The sequence below is a fragment of the Moschus berezovskii genome, chromosome 24 (genome assembly GCF_049115385.1).
Source record: "Moschus berezovskii isolate FMDL1 chromosome 24, NW_MosBer_1.0, whole genome shotgun sequence".
Lineage (NCBI taxonomy): Eukaryota > Metazoa > Chordata > Mammalia > Artiodactyla > Moschidae > Moschus > Moschus berezovskii.
In genome coordinates, this window is record NC_142483.1 from 247,648 (window position 1) to 265,636 (window position 17,989).

Consider the following 17,989-nt stretch of genomic DNA (forward strand, 5'->3'; position numbering starts at 1 on the left):
CTACAGTCCACGGGGTCACAAAGAGTCGGACACGACTGAGTGACTTCACTTTCACTTTCACTGTATAATCATAAGGTATTTAATTTAGGTCATACCTGAATGGCCTAGTGGTTTTCTCTACTTTCTTCAACTGAAGCCTGAATTTTGCAATAAAGAGCTGATGATCTGAGCTACACTCAGCTCCAGGTTTTGTTTCTGCTCTCTGTATACAGCTTCTCCATATTTGGTTGCAAAGAATATAATCAATTTAATTTCAGCATTGACCATCTGATGTCCATGTATAAAGTCATCTCTTGTGTAGCTGGAAAGGGTGTTTGCAATGACCAGTGTCTGCGATGGCCAGTGTGTGCGATGACCAGTGTCTGCGATGACCAATGTCTGCAGTGACCAGTGTGTGCGATGACCAGTGTGTGCGATGACCAGTGTCTGTGATGACCAGTGTCTGTGATGACCAGTGTTTGTTTGCAATGACCAGTGTGTGCGGTGACCAGTGTGTGCGGTGACCAGTGTGTGCAGTGACCAGTGTGTGCACTGACCAGTGTCTGCAGTGACCAGTGTCTGTAGTGACCAGTGTGTGCACTGACCAGTGTCTGCGGTGACCAGTGTCTGCGGTGACCAGTGCGTGCACTGACCAGTGTCTGCGGTGACCAGTGTGTGCGGTGACCAGTGTCTGCGGTGACCAGTGTGTGCAATGACCAGTGTCTGCGGTGACCAGTGTCTGCGGTGACCAGTGTCTGCGGTGACCAGTGTGTGCACTGACCAGTGTCTGCGGTGACCAGTGTGTGCGGTGACCAGTGTGTGCACTGACCAGTGTCTGCGGTGACCAGTGTGTGCGGTGACCAGTGTGTGCACTGACCAGTGTCTGCGGTGACCAGTGTCTGCGGTGACCAGTGTGTTCACTGACCAGTGTCTGCGGTGACCAGTGTCTGCGGTGACCAGTGTGTGCACTGACCAGTGTCTGCGGTGACCAGTGTCTGCGGTGACCAGTGTGTGCACTGACCAGTGTCTGCGGTGACCAGTGTCTGCAATGACCAGTGTCTGCGGTGACCAGTGTCTGCGGTGACCAGTGTCTGCGGTGACCAGTGTGTGCAGTGACCAGTGTCTGCAGTGACCAGTGTCTGCAGTGACCAGTGTCTGCAGTGACCAATGTGCTCTCTTGACAAAACCCGGTCAGTCTTTGAGCTGCTTCAGTTTGTACTCCAAGGGCAAACCTGACCGTTAATCCAGGTGACTCCTGACTTCCTACTTCTGCATTCCAGTTCCCTGTGATGAAAATGATGTATTTTGTTGTTGGTTCTAGAAGATGTTGTAGGTCTTCAGAGGTGGTTAACTTCAACTTCTTCAGCTTCAGTGGTTGGGGTACAGACTTGGATTACCGTGATACTGAATGGTTTGCCTTGGAAATGAACTGAGATCACTCTGTTGTTTTTGAGATTGCACCCAAGTACTGCATTTCAGATACTTCTGCTGATTGTGAGGGCTACTCCATTTCTTCTAAGGGATTCTTGCCCACAGTAGTAGATATAACAGTGATCTGAATTAAATGCGCCCATTTCCGTGCATTTTAGGTCACAGATTCGAATGTCACCGCTCACTCTTGCCATTTCCTGCTTGGCCGCGTCCAGTTTCCCTTGCTTCAAGGGCCTTGTGTCCTGGGTTCCTGGGCAACACTGTTGTTCACAGCAGCGGACGTTACTCTCACCACCAGACATGTCCACAACTGGGCACTGCTTCCGCTTTGGCCGGGCCACTCCATTCTTTCTGAAGCTATTAGTAATTGCCCTCTGCTCCTCCCAGGGGCTTCCCTGGCGGTTCTCCTGCAATGCAGGAGACCCGGGTTCATTCCCTGGGTCAGGAAGATCTCCTGGAGAAGGAAATGGCAACCCACTCCAGTACTCTTGCCTGGAAAGTCTCATGGACAGAGGAGCCTGGTGGGCTACAGTCCATGGGGTCGCAGAGTCGGACACGACTGAGCGACTTGTTTTCACTCTCTGCTCCTTCCCAGTTGCACTGGGCACCTTCCAACCTGGGGGGTTCATTTTCTGGTGTCATATCATTTTGCCTTTTCATACTGTTCATGGGCTTCTCGAGGCAAGAATACTGCAGTGGTTTGTCGTTTCCTCCTCCAGGGGACCACGTTTTGTCAGAACTCTTCACTGTGACCTGTCCATCTTGGGTGGCCCTGCACGGCATGAGTCATAGCTTCACTGAGTTTACACAAGCCCCTTTGCCCTGATAAGTCTGTGATCCATGAAGGGGCCGAACAGCAGAGTCACGCTCAAATCCTAGTCCGCCTGTGGCAGCTGAGCTGCCTCTCTGTTCTGTCTCCATTTCTCCACTTGTCAAATGGGAGCAGCAAGAGCGCAGGAGTGGTGAGTGGCCCTGCTGGGAGCACTGGAAGCCTGAACACTGCCATCCTTGGGGCTGGGTGTGGTAAATGCTGTGCATGCTCAGCACGGTCAGTGATGTGTCTTTCTCATCCCTTTCCAGCACTGACTGCTGTCCCTTTGCCAAGACCGCACTGTTTTGATGGGGAGGAAAGGCCAACACACTGTTTTTTTTTTTTATATTAGATAATTATATAATAATTAATTCTCCACACAAAGTTTAAAGCTTTTCATACAGTTTCATGAAAGAAAAAACCCAGCACCGATCTCACAAACGGTAGAGGAACGAACTGGATATTCATACAAAGACGTGCAAAAGACAGACCATAGAACAGCTAACGTCAGCAGGGTGCCAAAGTCGAGTGTCGGCAGATGCGTGGGACGCTCGAGCCCTCGCACGCTGAGGGAGGGGCTATGAAACGGGACAGACCCCACTTTGGAAACCAGCAGGACAGTTCGTACAAAGGTAATCAAACGTGTGATATTTTACCCAGAAATTCCACTTCTAGGCATTTACCCAGGTGAAATGAAAACACATGTCCACATAAAGACTCATATATGAACGTTCACAGCAGCTTTTTCATAATATCCCCAGACTGGAAACAACTGAAATGTCCACCAGGTAGTGAGCGGGCGGTCATGCAACAGAACAGGAGGCGGGGTCAAGAGGACGCGCTGACCAGTCCTGCTGGGGCGGGGCCTGGGCCGTCGGGGCGGAGCCTAGGCCTCCGGGGAGGAGCCTGGGCCGTCGGGGCGGAGTCTAGGCCTCAGGGGCGGGGCCAGGGCCTCCGGGCATTGAGCGCGGACTGCAGAACCCCAAGATGACCACCAGGATGGGAAATTCACCGTGCGGCCTGGGGCTGGGGGTGAGGGGTGGACAGTTAAAGGGCCTGAGGGCACTTTCCGAGGTGATGAAAACGTTCCATGGCTTAGCTGTGGTGATGGTTCCCCAAGGGTTTGTGGTTACCAAAATCCACTGAACTGTGTGCTGAAATAGGATGTATTTTATCAAGTGTAAATTGAACTTCAAAAAAGCTGATCACTTTAAAAAGAAAAAAGAAACAAACGTAACACTGGGACTTGGTGGAATCGCATTATTTATAAGTAACTTTGGAAGAACTGTTCAGTCTTCATTCGCAGTCTCCACTCCTCCTGCCAGGTTCTCCTCCTGACCCCGAGCTCACGCCCCCAGTGCTAGCGCCCATGGTGGGAGCGTCATGCACAGGTCTCCAGCCCCAGCCTCTCCTCGGATCTCCAACCCCAAAGTTGGAGTTCCACCTTAGTTCCTCACACTTGGTGGCTCAAATCTCCAACCCAACGTGTGGGAACAACGTTCGTCCTCTCCCTGCTCAGAGCAGAGTCCTGGTATGACTTCTGTCTTAACACACCCACTGCTTCCTTCCCAGGGCGTGTCCAGACCACCCACTCTGCTTCTCACCTGTAAATCTCTCACCTGCTGCCTCAACCCATCTCCTAAGACACCACGTCCACCCCAGAGGGCTGTGCAACCCCCAGCCGCCCAACTTAAGCTGGGCGCCCTCTGTTCACCCCTGTCACGCCTGGGGTGCTCGTCCACTACAAGCCAGTCCCATCATGACGTCCACTGTGCTTGAACCAAGACCAGAACCCGGGCAGGCTCCCTCACCCCTTGGCTAACCCCCTCTGCTCTCCATGACTGGACACCCCTGGATGGTTTGGGTTCTGTGTTCCTCTAGCCGAGGTGCATGGTCTCCCCACTTGCCTGCCAGCCTGGCTCCAGTCCATTAATCCTCCCAACTGCAGCCAAACACCCACCCTAGGTGCCTCCTTTGACCACCACCCGCCCTGCCCACCAAATCTAATCTCTCCCTCCTATCAGTCACTTTCCAGCCTCACACTTAACCCAATCTCAATTCCCCTTCTTCTTTTCCTGTAATGATTAGATCAACCCACCAATGCAACTCAGGTCTGTGACCCTGGGCCGCAGGAAACTGTTGTAGCCCAATCAACAGCTCCTGGTAAGCCCCTGCCTGCCTTGCTCGGCCCACCCCTCTATCCAATCAGCCCTGCTGGCAGCCCTATAAGAGGTGCCGGAGCGTGGTGTGGGAGCAGAGGGTTTCCTGCTCGGCTCCTGCGGAGGACCAGCCTGCGACACCCTCAGACCAGCATCGTGACTGTGGACCTCTGGCCCCTCAGCCCCGGCCCCTCTCCTAGAGGGTCTCTTGGAAGTTATTCCGTGTCTCCAGACTTCACAGCCGGCCTTGAAGTCACAGCTGGGAGCCCAGGTAGGTGCCAGCGCTCGGAAGAGGGCACATCTTGTCTAACGGGGGGGGGGTGTTTCTGGTGCCTTGGGAGGGCCCCCCAGACAGCCCCCACCTCCACCTCTGCTCCCCTCCTTCCTCACCGCTTGGCTCTGGGAAAGGAAGCTTCCTTCAGTCCGCCCAGGGTAATCTCATCTACTCCCACCTCATCCGGACAACTTGAGACAACCTAGGGAACCACCTCGGGGCCAAGCTCGACTTGCTGCTCTTTGAAAACAGTTTACCCATCTCTCCAAACCCCCTGCCTCCTGACACGCGTCCCCCACGTCCTGGTGTGGGGTGGGGGGGCGGTAGTGCCCGGCAGGGTGGGCAGGGAGCCTGGCATGTTGGAGCCTCCGGCTGATCCATTCCTCTCTGGCAGATTGCTATGGAGGAGCAGAGACCCGCCAAACGCTTCCACTCGACGGCCCCCAATCAAGGTACGTCAGGCGCCCGACACCCACTTTAATTCTGCCCAGCGTCACGGCTGGCATTTGCTTGCGACACAGAAGGCGTTTTGGGGAGAAGGGCAGCCCTTCCTAGCTTCCTTGGCCTACCCGGTTCCCAGGTTCTTCCCGTCCTCCATTGCCGACTTCCCCATTAGACCCCCAGACTTCCCTCCAGGGCCCCGGGTGTCCTGTCTCCGCCTTCACTTCCCATCCCACCCCTTTCACCCCCAGACCTGTTGCTTAGAGCACAGCCATCCAGGGGACCGGGTCAACCCCTCTGTTCTGAAATTTTGGGATTTACTACTTTTACTATTTGCAAATTCAGCAAACTCTTCCCTAATTATTTAAATTCAAACACAATCAAGGGCTCTATGACATCAGTCACCCCCTTCCAACCTGTTCTCGCCAGACCCTCCCCCCGCCCCCACATCAGCTGGGGACCCCGTCCCCCTCTGGAATCCTATGCCCAGTGTCTTTCCCCAGTGTCCTTGCCTGTCTTGGCTGAACTCTGTGGAGCATCGGGCTCTCAGCCCTCAGCCCCCAGTGTTCCTGGCCAAGATGTGGGGAAAAACTCACCCCTCTGGTGGTGACCCGGAATCCCGCTCCAGCCCAGGCCTCCCTCTGGGTGACACAGATGCCTCAGTGCCATCAGGCTCATCCCGTCGCCTGGACTTCCTTTAGAGCACGGCCTCAGGCCTCACCCCGTCCTGCTGGGGTCGTCCAGGCATTCCAGCCACGTGGTGCCACCTCCCCAACCCCACAACCCCTGTGCCCCCAGTTCCACCATGAGGACACTGCTCCTCTGCTCTGGTTCTCCCTGGACCACAGGGCAGGCCGGAGCCTGGCTCAACTCCAGGAGTCCTTGGTGGCCTCTTCGGTGCTGTCTGCCAGCCCCCATCGGCCTCTCTCCCCTCCCCGCCAATGCCTTGGTGCCCGTAGGCAATTGTTTGTTCTGTCAGGGGCGGTCATTTGTATTCAGACTGAGTCTCTCTAGTGAAGCTAGAGGGCAGGTACCGGTCAGTACAGCGGGGGTTAGAATACCCGGCTGCCAGGGGGCCCAGAGGGCTGAAGGAGGGTGAGAGGCCCAGGCTGGAGAGGCCTACGGGTGGCCCCCCACGCCCCCCAAGTCCCCTCCCTGTCCTCCCCCCCTCCATTCCCCCTCCCCTCCCCCGCTCACTGCTCCTTCTCTCCAGGTGCCCACGCGGCACGCTGCCCTGGGGGGCCCGCCGGCCCCGCGCAGCCCTCGAGACCCTTGGCTTACGTGAAGCCCGTGAGATGTGAGGTGAGATGCGAGGCCTCTGGCTTCGTGGGAGGCGCCGTGCAGAGAGGCCGAACCCGCCGCCGAGGGAGCGGCCACCGGGCCGGGAGGGACCCCCGCGCCCCGGGGGAGCTGGTGCGCCCGCTTGGGCGGGACCCGCATGTGGAGCAGGGGCCCCGCCGGCCCCCGGAGCCAGAGGCCGGGCAGACGCAGGCCCTCGCGCCCAGCAGAGCGGCGGAGGCGGCGGCCGCGCGCGGGCTGACCCGCCAGGAGCTGCTGGATGCCTACAGACACTGGGACCTCAGAGAGGTCCGGCCTGCCCACTGCGCCTACGTGGGCTTCGTGCCCGCGGGCTCTGCCGCGATCATGGTGCAGACGCAGGCCGGAGTCTACCTCTACTCTATCCCCGGGGCCCAGGCCCAGTCCCGCCAGCCTCCTTCTCTCTAAAGACCCCCGAGCCACGCCAACTGCAGTCCCAGCCCTGTGCCCTGTGCCCACCTGCATTGTCCGGGCTGAAGCCTGAACCTGAATGCTCCCCTGCCAGCCTGCCAGCCCAGGTCTTCTTCCCAAAGACCAGCAGGACTGACTGGCGGGCAGAGGGGCCCAGGACGACCCCCCACCCCCACCCCGCCCCAACAGGGGGAGAAGCTGTGGGCGGTGCTCCCCAGCCAGCGGGGGCAGACTCAGGATGCCCGGGTCCCTGGCGGCCTGCGGAAGGTGGCCAGCGGCTTCCTCTCGGAGGAGAGGCGGATGCTAAGCCGGGGGTGGGAGTGACACAGGGGCGAGGCTCCATCCTGCGATACTGCTGCCTGGGCAGGCCTGCAGGGAAGGCAGAACCGGACAGACCACAGCGCTCCTTCAGCGGCATCACGACTCCGGAGAACCCCGAGGAGACAGCCTGGGAGTCTGGGAGTCTCCGGTTCCATAACCCGTTCCAAGCTGGACCCGGGGGCTCGCAGACAGGAGGGGCTGGGGTAGCATCGAGGCATGGAAACAGACCTGAAGGAAGCCCGCACCACCTGAGCACAGAAGCACATGGGCTGGTAGTAAAGCCCTTACTGGGAAAGCGCTGAGAACGTTCTTCAGCCAAGAGAGACAAAAAAGGGGGATGGAAAAAGCAAGAAGCAGGAAGCAGGGAGATAAGCGAACTGCATTATTATAAAGTCTGAATAAAGACAACCTGGGCTTCCCCTCAGACAGAACAGAATCTGCCTTCAATGTGGAGACGCGAGTTTAATCCCTGGGTGGGAAAAATCCCCTGGAGTAGGAAATGGTAACCTACCGCAGTGTTCCTGCCTGGAGAATCTCAGGGACAGAAGAGCTTGGAGGGCTACAACCCATGGGGTGCCAAGGAGTCGGACACGACTGAGTGACTAACAGTTTCTCTAAAGACAATCCTCAAAGAAGACAGAATGATCCAGAACATAGAAACCTGGGGGATGCAAGCGTTCAAAGGAGCTAAAAGTGACAGATTCTGTCTGGTCCCTGGGGTCCTGGGGGTTGTTGAGCTGAAGGAGCAGAGCCCCGGATGTCTATAAGCAGGGGCGCCCGTTGGCAGCCTCTGAACGAGCTGGCATGAAAAACTCCAAGCAGACTGAGGAACACGTGGACCCATGACTCCTATGAATCAAACAAAAGGCATGGGAGTGACAAACACAGAGAAAGCAGGATGCTTTGGAAACGCCAAGGAAAGAGCAGGTGGAGGTGGCTTCTGCTCCCAGCTTCACTGGGAATGCCTTACACACTTCACCACCAGGCAGGGGTTTTCCAGGGTTTCCTCCCAGCCCTGCTTGAACAAGTTGAGATCACTCCCATCTCCTCAGTCTGATAAGAGGTTTATGATTAACTGGATTTCCTATTTTGTTAAGCAGACTTGACTGCCTGATTCATTTGTAAGAGAAAACGTCCATGGAAAACCAAGAGAATTGTTCCTGTGAAAAATGTTTTCTTGTGTATTCAGTGATCTGCTTGAATAAACCTTTCTCCTGGCTTTTACTGGAGTACATCGTTTATTAACTTTCCATTTTCATCTTGCCAACATCAGACGAGTTTACCGTAACCATAAAAAGACACCCAAAAAGACAAAGAACAAGTGTCTCCCCCCACCCCCATCACATGGGCCTCTGGGAATATATGGGTACCTAAAGGCATCTCTGGGGTTTGATTTTTACAGAAACGGGGCATGCTTTCCTCCTGGGGTCCCCCAGGGTGATTACAGGGTGTGGGCAGGCGTGCAAGGCAGGGGGGCCTCCCTGAGCCCACTCCCAAGGTATGCTGTGCAGCCCGCAAAGGTTGTCTACAGATAGCACAGCCCCATGTTCAACCACGTGCCCAGCTGTCCCCTCCCTGGGGCTGGCCGCGCTCCAGGAGGGAGGGATGGCCTTCTCTGATGGGCTGCTCCCAGGGTGTTCCCAGCACCAGCACGCCGCAGTGAACACTTGCACTAGAGTTTCATTTTACACAGTAAATCCTCAAATTGAGATCCCTGCGTCAGGCAGTAAGGCCGTATTTTATCTTAATAGATATTAAGGAATTGCACTCAATTAGGTTGTGTCCGTATCACTTCCCATCAGTGGGATGCGAGGGGGCCGGGCCCCACAGCCTTCCCAGCAATAAATGTCGGACAGAGTACTTTTTGCTCATCTCTTGAGTAAAAATATGTCATTATGGTTCAGATTTGATTTGTCTTGACTGCTAATAAGGTTTAGTATCTTCTCACGCATTTATTGGCCGTTTTTATTTCTATCTCTGTTAACAACCCACATATATCTTTTGCACCATTTTCCACTGGGTTTTCAGTCTCTGATCAGTCTGTGGGAACTTCTTGGGTATTGTCAAGTGATGCTTTCCTGCTCGTGGGGGTTTCCCATCCCGACATCCTGCCCTCACTTGCTGTCACGACAGCGTCTCGTGGCCCCAAGTCCAGCCATCCCTGGGCCCTGCCCCAGGCCCTGCTCCCTCCCCAGGGCTAGAACCCACATGGGCCACCGAGCACTGTCCAGCCCCGGGCTCAGAAGTGTTTCCTCAGCCATTTCGCGGGTTAGACATCGTCTGGGTTAAGTGTGCCAATTTGAGGCTTCCCGGGAAGGCGCAGCATTCACCCACTCCCCCCTCTCTGGGGGCTTCCACCTACACTTCTCGGAGACTTGCCAAAATCCAAGCATCTGGAGGCTTTTCCTTTCTCCTGTTTTTAGGCACTTTTAGTTTCTTTAACAGGACACATATTTTGGGTGAGTGAAGGACTCTGAGGCCCACATTCAGCTTTTCTGCAGGAGGTATGCATCCTCTAGTCTCTGTGTCGGAAGGAGACATCACTTCAATCATGAATCTACATCAAGACTAGCTGCCCCGCCCCTCACTGGGGACACACGTGTTTACACCTTCACGCCCTCAAACACGTCATCAGAGAGCCTAGACCCCCCGACAGTCAGGGGGTGCAGCAGGACCTGGAAGCACACCTGCAGGAAGATGGGCCTCAGCTGCTCCCGCGGGCCCCGGCATTGACCTCCTGCTGCCCCCCGGTTCTCATCTGCACAGGGGACCTCTGGACGCCCCTGTGCCCTCACCAGGCAGGGACCCCACTGTCCCCCAACTCTCTGCCGGGATGGTAAGTTTTCTCCACTTCACCCACCCTCCTTTGAAAGTTTTACAGTATTGGGTTAAACCATAAATTGCCGTCATGTTGCTCAAACATCAGCAACGTCATATGGTTTGACCCAATGAACTCTATAACACACACACCTGACAAAGTCTAACGCTAGTCCATCTCTACCTTTCTCTACCCTATCTGGACCTTTGGATACAGTTTCCTGATCACCACCAGTTCCATTTTACATACTATTATTGCCCTGTGCTTCAGTGCCATTTTGTCATGGCCACAATAACCACCAGTGACGCGAGTCACGCTGGTCACTGATGCTCACTGCAGTCCGTCTCCACGGTCACTCATCAGTTTGCTGTCTGCACGTGCTGCTCCTTCATCTGGAGCTCAACTTCCGTCTCCCTGAAGTAGCTTCTTTGGAGATTTTCAGTAAAGACCAGCTAGTGGTAGGCTTTCTCAGCCTGTCTGAACTGTCTCTGCTCAGGAGTGTTACTCAACCCCCGACTGACACTTTATCCGGATGTAAAATCCCAGATTGACAACTGCCTCTCTCACGGCCTTAAAGACATTTTCCTGATGTTTCAGGCTGCTCCTGTTGCTGTTCTGAAACTTCCTGTGGCCCAAACTGTTCTCAGGAGTAAACTTCTGTCCTTCTCTGGGCCCTTTCATGACATCCTTTCTGTCTCTGATGTTCTGAGGTTTCCGTAGGAAACATCCACATGTATGTGTTTTTAAAGCCTTTCTCTAGATTCACTGAGAGTCTTCTATCTGAGAACACATGGAAGAAGAGGTGGAAGATCCCCTGGGGGAGGGCATGGCAACCCACTCCAGTATTGCTGCCTGGAGACTCTCACGGACAGAGGAGTTTCTGGCAGAAGACTCTGAGCTGCGGTCACTCTGATTTCCTCTCTTCTCCTCTGGCACCCACGTTGAACGCTGCTGTACAATCTCTCTCAGATTTTCACTGAAGTTTCCAGGGAGCCAGTCTCCCTGGTTTCTTCTGTTTTGGTCGCGATGGAGTCCTCTGTGTGCCTGTATGTGTGCGTGTTTAGCCGATCTCAAGCAAGGGTTATATTTACTGTGGAAGCACAAGGTGCCTGCACTGTTGTGGTGACTTTTCATGGTGGCTCATTTTGGCTGATACAGGTATCGAGGGTGGGGTGGGGCGGGTGTCCCACCACCCCAGGAGCAGACTCTCAGCTTCCGGCCCCCATCCCGGAGGTGATGTTAAAGCCAGACTTCAGGTCCAAGGCAGGGCCAGCCCAGGACTCTGGATTTCCCTTGAGGGCTGCACCCACTGCCCTCCTAGTCACGGCAGCTCAAGCTCCCTCCTCTGGGCGGGAGTGTGCAGCTCATTCATTTCCCCCACGGTGGCTGCAGGTGTCACCCCAGCTTCAGTCCTTCCCTCCAGGGTGGGCACAAGACAGGCACCTCTGAACTGGCTGCAGCTGGAGGTCCATGAGCCCGAGGCCCCCCGCTTTCTGCCTTGCTCTCACAGCTGACAGCTTCCTTCCCGGCTTGTTGTCTGTACCAGCAGAGAGGAGAAGCTCGAGGTACCACCTCTAGGCCCGACGGTGTGGGTCCCAACCGAGGCTCCACCACAGACGAGTCTCTTAACCTCAGGGCTCCCAGCCTTCCCGGCTGAAGTCACCATCTGCAGTGAGTTTGGAGCCCAAGAAAATAAAGTCTGTCAATGTTTCCATTGTTTCCCCACCTATTTGCCAGGAAGTGATGGGACCAGATGCTATGATCTTAGTTTTTTGAATACGGAGTTTTAAGCCAGCTTTTTCAATCGCCTCTTTCACTTCCATCAAAAGGTTCTTTAGTTCTGCTTCACCTTCTGCCATAAGGGTGGTGTCATCTGTATATCTGAGGTTATTGATATTTCTCCCGGCAATCTTGACTCCAGCTTGTGCTTCATCCAGCCTGGCATTTCTCATGATGTACTCTGCATGTAAGTTAAATAAGCAGGCTGACAATATACAACCTTGACGTACTCCTTTCCCGATTGTGGGGAGGTAGGTGTCCTAAACCGCCTTGCTGGAAGGAATGGCATGCAAAAGCAGGCAAACATAAGCAGATGTCTTTGCACAGGCGCAGAAAGAGTGAAAGATGCAAAGTCTGGTTTTCTAGTGCTGTGTAACGAAACACCCCAAAACTTGAGAGTCTTAGAACCTCTGTTTATTTTGCTCAGAATCTGGCCAGTCAGGGATTCAGGAAAGAGTTTGCTGGGCAGGTCACCCAGACCCACGTGGCATCAGCTGGGGGGCCCACGACTGACCAACTTCCAGCTCAACTGCAGATCACTGATTTTCATCGTCATGTGACGTCCTCCTTGGTACGAGGACCAAAGGCTGAGTCTATTCCTGGGGTGGTGGGACATCCCCTCTGGTATGGGGACCAAAAGCTGAGTCTGTTCCCAGACAGACAGACAGGTCTGTGGGACAGACCACCCTCGATACCAGCATCCACCAAAATGAAAGGAATATGCTTCATTTATTCACCCAGACTCCTGTAGGTGGGCTTTGGGGTCATCTCCAATTTCTCTTCCAGTATGAACGCTTTTGTGTATGTCTCTGGTAGACACGCCCAGCTTTCTGTCTTGGTACACAGTAAGGAGAGGAATTGTTGGGTCACAGGTCATGCAAATGATCACGTTTACAAGATTACACCAGGGTGATTGTTCTAAACTACACGCCCTTCAGTCTGTGTACTAATACTCAGTATCCTCAGACCTCTTACATTTGTCCAATAACCCAATCCTGCAGTTTGCTATGGCTTGTGTTGGGAAAGACTGAAGGCGGGAGGAGAAGGGGATGACAGAGGATGAGATGGTTGGATGGCATCACCGACCCGATGGACGTGAGTTTGAGGAAACTCCGGGAGTCGGTAATGGACAGGGAGGCCTGGGGAGCTGCAGTCCATGGGGTCGCAAAATGTTGGACACAACTTAACGACTGAACTGAACTGAATAGCTTGTGTGCATGCCCTAGTGTCATTCATACCTCTGCAGGAGCTTTCTCTTCTGTGCCACAGCTGTTTTATCTTCTGCACATCGGGTTTTTCTTCCTTCTAGCTGATTTGAGTTGTTCTTTATTTAATCTTGATACCAAATTTTTGTCAGTCATGTTTTGCAAATAGAGTCTCATATTGTGAATTTTTTTTTAAAACCTGATTTAAATTGCCTTTTGATTTATAGAAGCTTCTAATCTTAATAATGAATTAAACTACATCAGTCTTTTTTCTCTTATGTTAGCACTTTCTGTACCTTAAGAAACCCTACCTCGAAATCAAAAATTGTCACCTATATTTTCTTCTGAAGATTTTTTAAATTTTGCTTCAGACATTTGCTTTGACACAAGTTCTGAATCCATCTGGAGAGAATTTAACTTTTTCCGTATGGAGAGACAGTCAGTCCAGGTACATGGTGAAAACCCCCCGCCTCCCAGCTGGTGCGCCATGTTACCTGTGTTGCTCACAGAGGTCCATGTGTGCACAGATACGCTCAGGATTTTTAGTCCATTTTCCTACCCCTGAACCGACACCACACAGCATCCTTACTAAGCTTTATAACATCTTGGTGCCTCACAGAGCAAGCACACCTCCCTCTTCAGAAACAAATGGACAGGCTCCACAAAGGATCTTACTGAGTTTTGACTGGTGTCCTGAATCATTAGATAAATTGGTGGAGATTATATACGATACTAAATTTTTCAAATTATAAACATGGTATTTCTCTTCAGTTATTTAGGTTTTCTTTCATATCCTGCAGGAAAATTATACAAATTTCAGCATTTAGGTCTTTACAATTATGGTGAGATTTATCTTGTTCTGTTTGTAGCTTTTGTTGCTATATAAATGGTAGCAACGGGGCTTCCCAGGTGGCTCCGGGGTAAAGACTCCACCTGCCAATACAGGAGACCCAGGTTTGATCCCTGGGTTGGGAAGGTCCCTTGGAGAAGGAAATGGCAACCCACTCCAGTATTCTTGCCTGGAGAATTCTATGAGCAGAGGAGCCTGGCGGGCTACAGTCTTGGTATCGCAAAGAGTTGGACATGACCGAGTGACTAAAAAAACAACAAAATGGAGCAACATTTTAAAGTTTCTTGATGATGTACAGAAATACAGTTGACATTGGTACCTGCAAGGCATATATGGGGCTTATATTCAGCTATGTGGCTAAATTCTATTAGTATTGCTAGTAATTTGTCTCCAGATTCTTTTTCTAAATAGAAAATCACATCATTTGCAAAAACTAAATAAAAACCTACTTTAACTTTTCCCTTGGCAATGCATGTCTTCAATTTCTTTTTCTTGTCTTATTTCACTCTATGAGGTCTTCAGCTTCCGTATGATTTTAAGGTAAACGCATCAATAGATTTCTCTTCACCAGCCATGAATTTTCCCCAGGGATCTCACTCATATGCATAACTTACAGCTCCTCAACTCCTTTCAGCCCAGCTTTCCCCTGGCCCGGAGCCCGTGCCACCACCTGTCAAGACGCCCTGTGGATGCCACACAGAAGTTTTCTGCTCACTGAGCTCAGACAGGAGGCTGCTTCCCCTGCAGCGTTCTCTGTCCACCAGGGCCTCCCCATTCCCCCAGGAGCCTTGACATCCCCCCTGCCTCTCTCTAGTCACCAACACCCAACACGTTCCACCTCCAACAGCAGTCTCCGTTCTGTCCTCTTCGCTCCCTCCCCCTGCTCACTCACCGAGTGCCCCCTGACTCAGGTGCCATCCAGTTGCAACCAGAGCCCCTTGCTTCTCCTTATCTGGGCTGTGCCCTCTTCCAATCTTTTAGGTGAAGGAATCTTTCTAAAACATTCAGAGTATCAATCCACTTCCTTTGATGGTCTCTCCCTGCTGTTCTCGGGGTGACTGCAAGGGGACCAACACACTGGCCTCGCAGGCTCCTCACCCCCACCTGCCGCTTCCCACCCACCCAGCCACCCCCAGGCACTGTGGCTCGGACATGTTCCCCGAGACCTCACAGTTCTGGTCCCTAACAACCCCTGACATGTGCACAGGTAACATCATCTCACACGTCATGGACAGAAGCTCTGCCCTTTCGGAAAGCCGGCAGAAGACGCGGGTGCGACAGCAGGTGCAGGGCTCAGCCTGTGGCCCAGGACGGGCCCTTACGACCTCACTGAGGCTGGCAGGGTGCATGGCTAACTTGGAGGCACAGGGATGGGGTGGGTGCCCCTGGGGCAGGCAGGACATCGGGGTGGAAAGGCAGGAATGGCATGAGCCTCCCTGCCCACCGAGGGGCCTAGAGAGGGTCCAGGGGCCAGCTCCAGCCCCTCACCCACTGGACCAGGCCAGGCCGCCAGAAAGGGAGAACTTGCTCCCTGCCCCTCCCGCCTGCCCCTCTAATTGCCAGCTGTGGGGCAGGGGGCGCAGCACTGAAGGTACCGCAGGCCCAGGCACCAGCGTGGCCTGGCCGCGCACTGAGCCATTCCAGAGCCCAGCGATTCTCAGCGGCGTTGTCTGTGCCGAGGGCCAGGGTGTCGGCTGCCAGAAGCCAGTGCTGGGGACCGGAAGTGAGATGGTGTCCCCACCCGGGTGGACCTCGCCGGGCACCGGGAGAAGAGCGCTATGTCCGGTCCCTACGCGGCCCGCCCTCCTGCACCCACAGCTCGCCTGGGCCCCCGTCCGGCGGCTGGGTGTGCAGGCAGGCGGGCTGTTAACAGCGACGTCAGTAACGACATCTATCAAAGGCTTATGATGTGCTTGGCTCCGAGCTGAGCGTTGCAGACGCATTATCTCAATAGACCGCACGGCAGCTCCCTCAGCACTTGTTTCTTCCGAGAGTCTTTAGAATTCACGAGCCGGTCGTCACACTTGAGCAAATTGAGCTCCAGAGACAGAGGCTGCCAGGCCAAGTTCACCTAGCAACTCGGGAGCCCCGTGAGGCTGCCCGCGGACACCTGCCTCTGGAGCCGGGCATCCCTCCTTTCTCCAAGATGGGTGCTCCCCCAGCCCTGCTCTCCCCCCGACCTCCGTACCCCCATGCCCTCAGGGCTCCAGGCCGCTGAGCCTGCGAGGCGGTCCACCTGAGGCACCATTTCAGGCAGTGACCAGGGTGTGGTTCTGTCAGGGCTGGCACTGACTATCAGGGCCTGCCCAGTAGCTGGTTAAAGGGTCCACGTAAAGTGGGGTCAAGGGTCAGAACATGTCTGCTAGAGACTAGCATGTCTGGGGTCAAAGTCAGGGTGCAACTGGGGTCAGGGGTCAGAATATGTCTGGGTTCCTGAGTGACCACGTGGCTGGCCAAGAGTCAGTGTGGGGCTGAGGTCAGGGGTCATGGCCAGCCACTGTCATGAAGCTGACCCCAGAGAGGACCAGAGCCTCTTGTATCCTTCCCTGTGACCAGATGTGAGTGAGTCCCCAGGTCAGCCGGTGTGAGGCCCCAGGGCCAGCTGGCCCACAAGGGTCCCCCGTGGAAGGTGTGCTGCTGGGCTGGGCAGGAGCATCCCAAGAGGAAGAAAAGGGGTCTGTAAGGCAGCTCCAGCCCCTGGCCCCTTGCACCCCCTACAGTGGCCACCACGACCAATCCTACCCACTTGGCTTCATCAGTGGCCCCTGTGGATGCGGCTGCATTTCCTGTGGACCCAAATGCAGCCTCCAACGGCCCAAGACCCCCACCCAGCTGCCAGGCAGTTGTCACTTTCCTACCCCTTCCCGGGGGTCCCTGCTGCAGGAGGTTCCCCACCCCCAACTTGGAAATCCTCTTCGCCCCTCAGAGGCGCCCCTGACCCCTTCAAGCCCTGCCACATCCCCAGCGGGGCGCTCACCTCCTGGGCCCCCAGCCTCATCTCTGTGGCATTCAGGCACAGGTGGGGGGAGTGGGGGGACACAGCGGGGGTGAGAAAGTTCAGGACCCCGGTGCTGAGTGGCAGCAACTCCTCTGGAGGAGGGAAGCTTCTGATCGCACCCCAGAGAGGGCTCAGTGGGCCTGTGTGTCTGCCAGCCCCCTAATTAGAGAGCCCCTTCGTAAGGGGTGACAGCAAGCTTCAGGCCCAGAGTGGATCCAGGGGGAGGCTCCAGCCCCACGGCTGGGTTGCAGCTCAGCTCTCACGACCACCCTGCTGTGCAGGTTCCTCTCCACCCCGAAACGCCAGGAGGATCAGGAGTGGGTTCCCCCAACCAGGCGCTCCCCAGGCCTGGCAACCCCAACAGGCCCTCTCTCCAGGGGCTGCAGGATCCCTGCCGAGGCCTCATAGTCTGCCGGGGAGTTGGACTCATAAAAATAATAGCCTGGCTGGAGTCATATGGACATGAGTTTGAGTAGGCTCTGGGAGCTGGTGATGGAAGCCTGGCGTGCTGCAGTCCACGGGGTCGCAGAGTCGGACAGAACTAAGCGACTGAACTGAACTGGAGTCATTAGCTTCCCATGCAGAGCCAGTCGGCTTCCTCAGCAGCAATCAGAAGCTCACCAGCCCCTGGGGACCCCTCTTCCCAAGGAGAGGTGACACTAGAGATCAGAGCCCACCTGGTAACAACTCATGAGCAGCACAGCCTGGAGCCTTCTGCAGGGGCCACTCAGAGGTTGAAAACAGCTCCAGGGCCAAGGCAATTGCTCCCCACTTTCGTGGGAGGGAGATCGGGCTCAGAGAGACAAAGCGCCTGCAGACACGAGGCACAGCTGTGTCTGGGAGCCTGCTGTGGGAGCAGGGCCAGGCCTGTCACCATCTGGGTGGGCCCGGAGCTCAGGGTTGGGTGTGCTGGCTGGCGACACAGGGCCTGGCACCTGTCGGGCCAGAGAAGGTGAGGGCGTTGAGGTGACTGCACCTGGGCAGAGTATGGGACAGGCTACCGGCCAGAAGCAGGTTGTCACTGGCCCATAGGGTGGGGGGGAACAGGACCACCCAGGTGGAAGTCTAGGCAGGTGGACAGCCAGAGCTCCCAAGGCCAACAGCACAGTAGGTGACCGCATCCCACCTGCCCTTCTGGGCTGACTCCTGAACACTGGATGTGCCCAGCAAGCACCACAGGTGCTGAAACACCACC

The 17,989-nt window shown here is 54.9% G+C and overlaps 1 protein-coding gene across 1 annotated transcript; it reads left to right on the plus strand.

Annotated features, from left to right (window-relative positions):
• Window positions 1-5,054: 5,054 nt before the first annotated feature.
• Window positions 5,055-6,820, plus strand: PRR20G (proline rich 20G). The gene is made up of 2 exons (XM_088831785.1): window positions 5,055-5,106; window positions 6,309-6,820. The coding sequence occupies exons 1-2, from the start codon at window positions 5,055-5,057 to the stop codon at window positions 6,818-6,820; spliced, it is 564 nt and encodes a 187-aa protein (XP_088687911.1).
• Window positions 6,821-17,989: the final 11,169 nt, after the last annotated feature.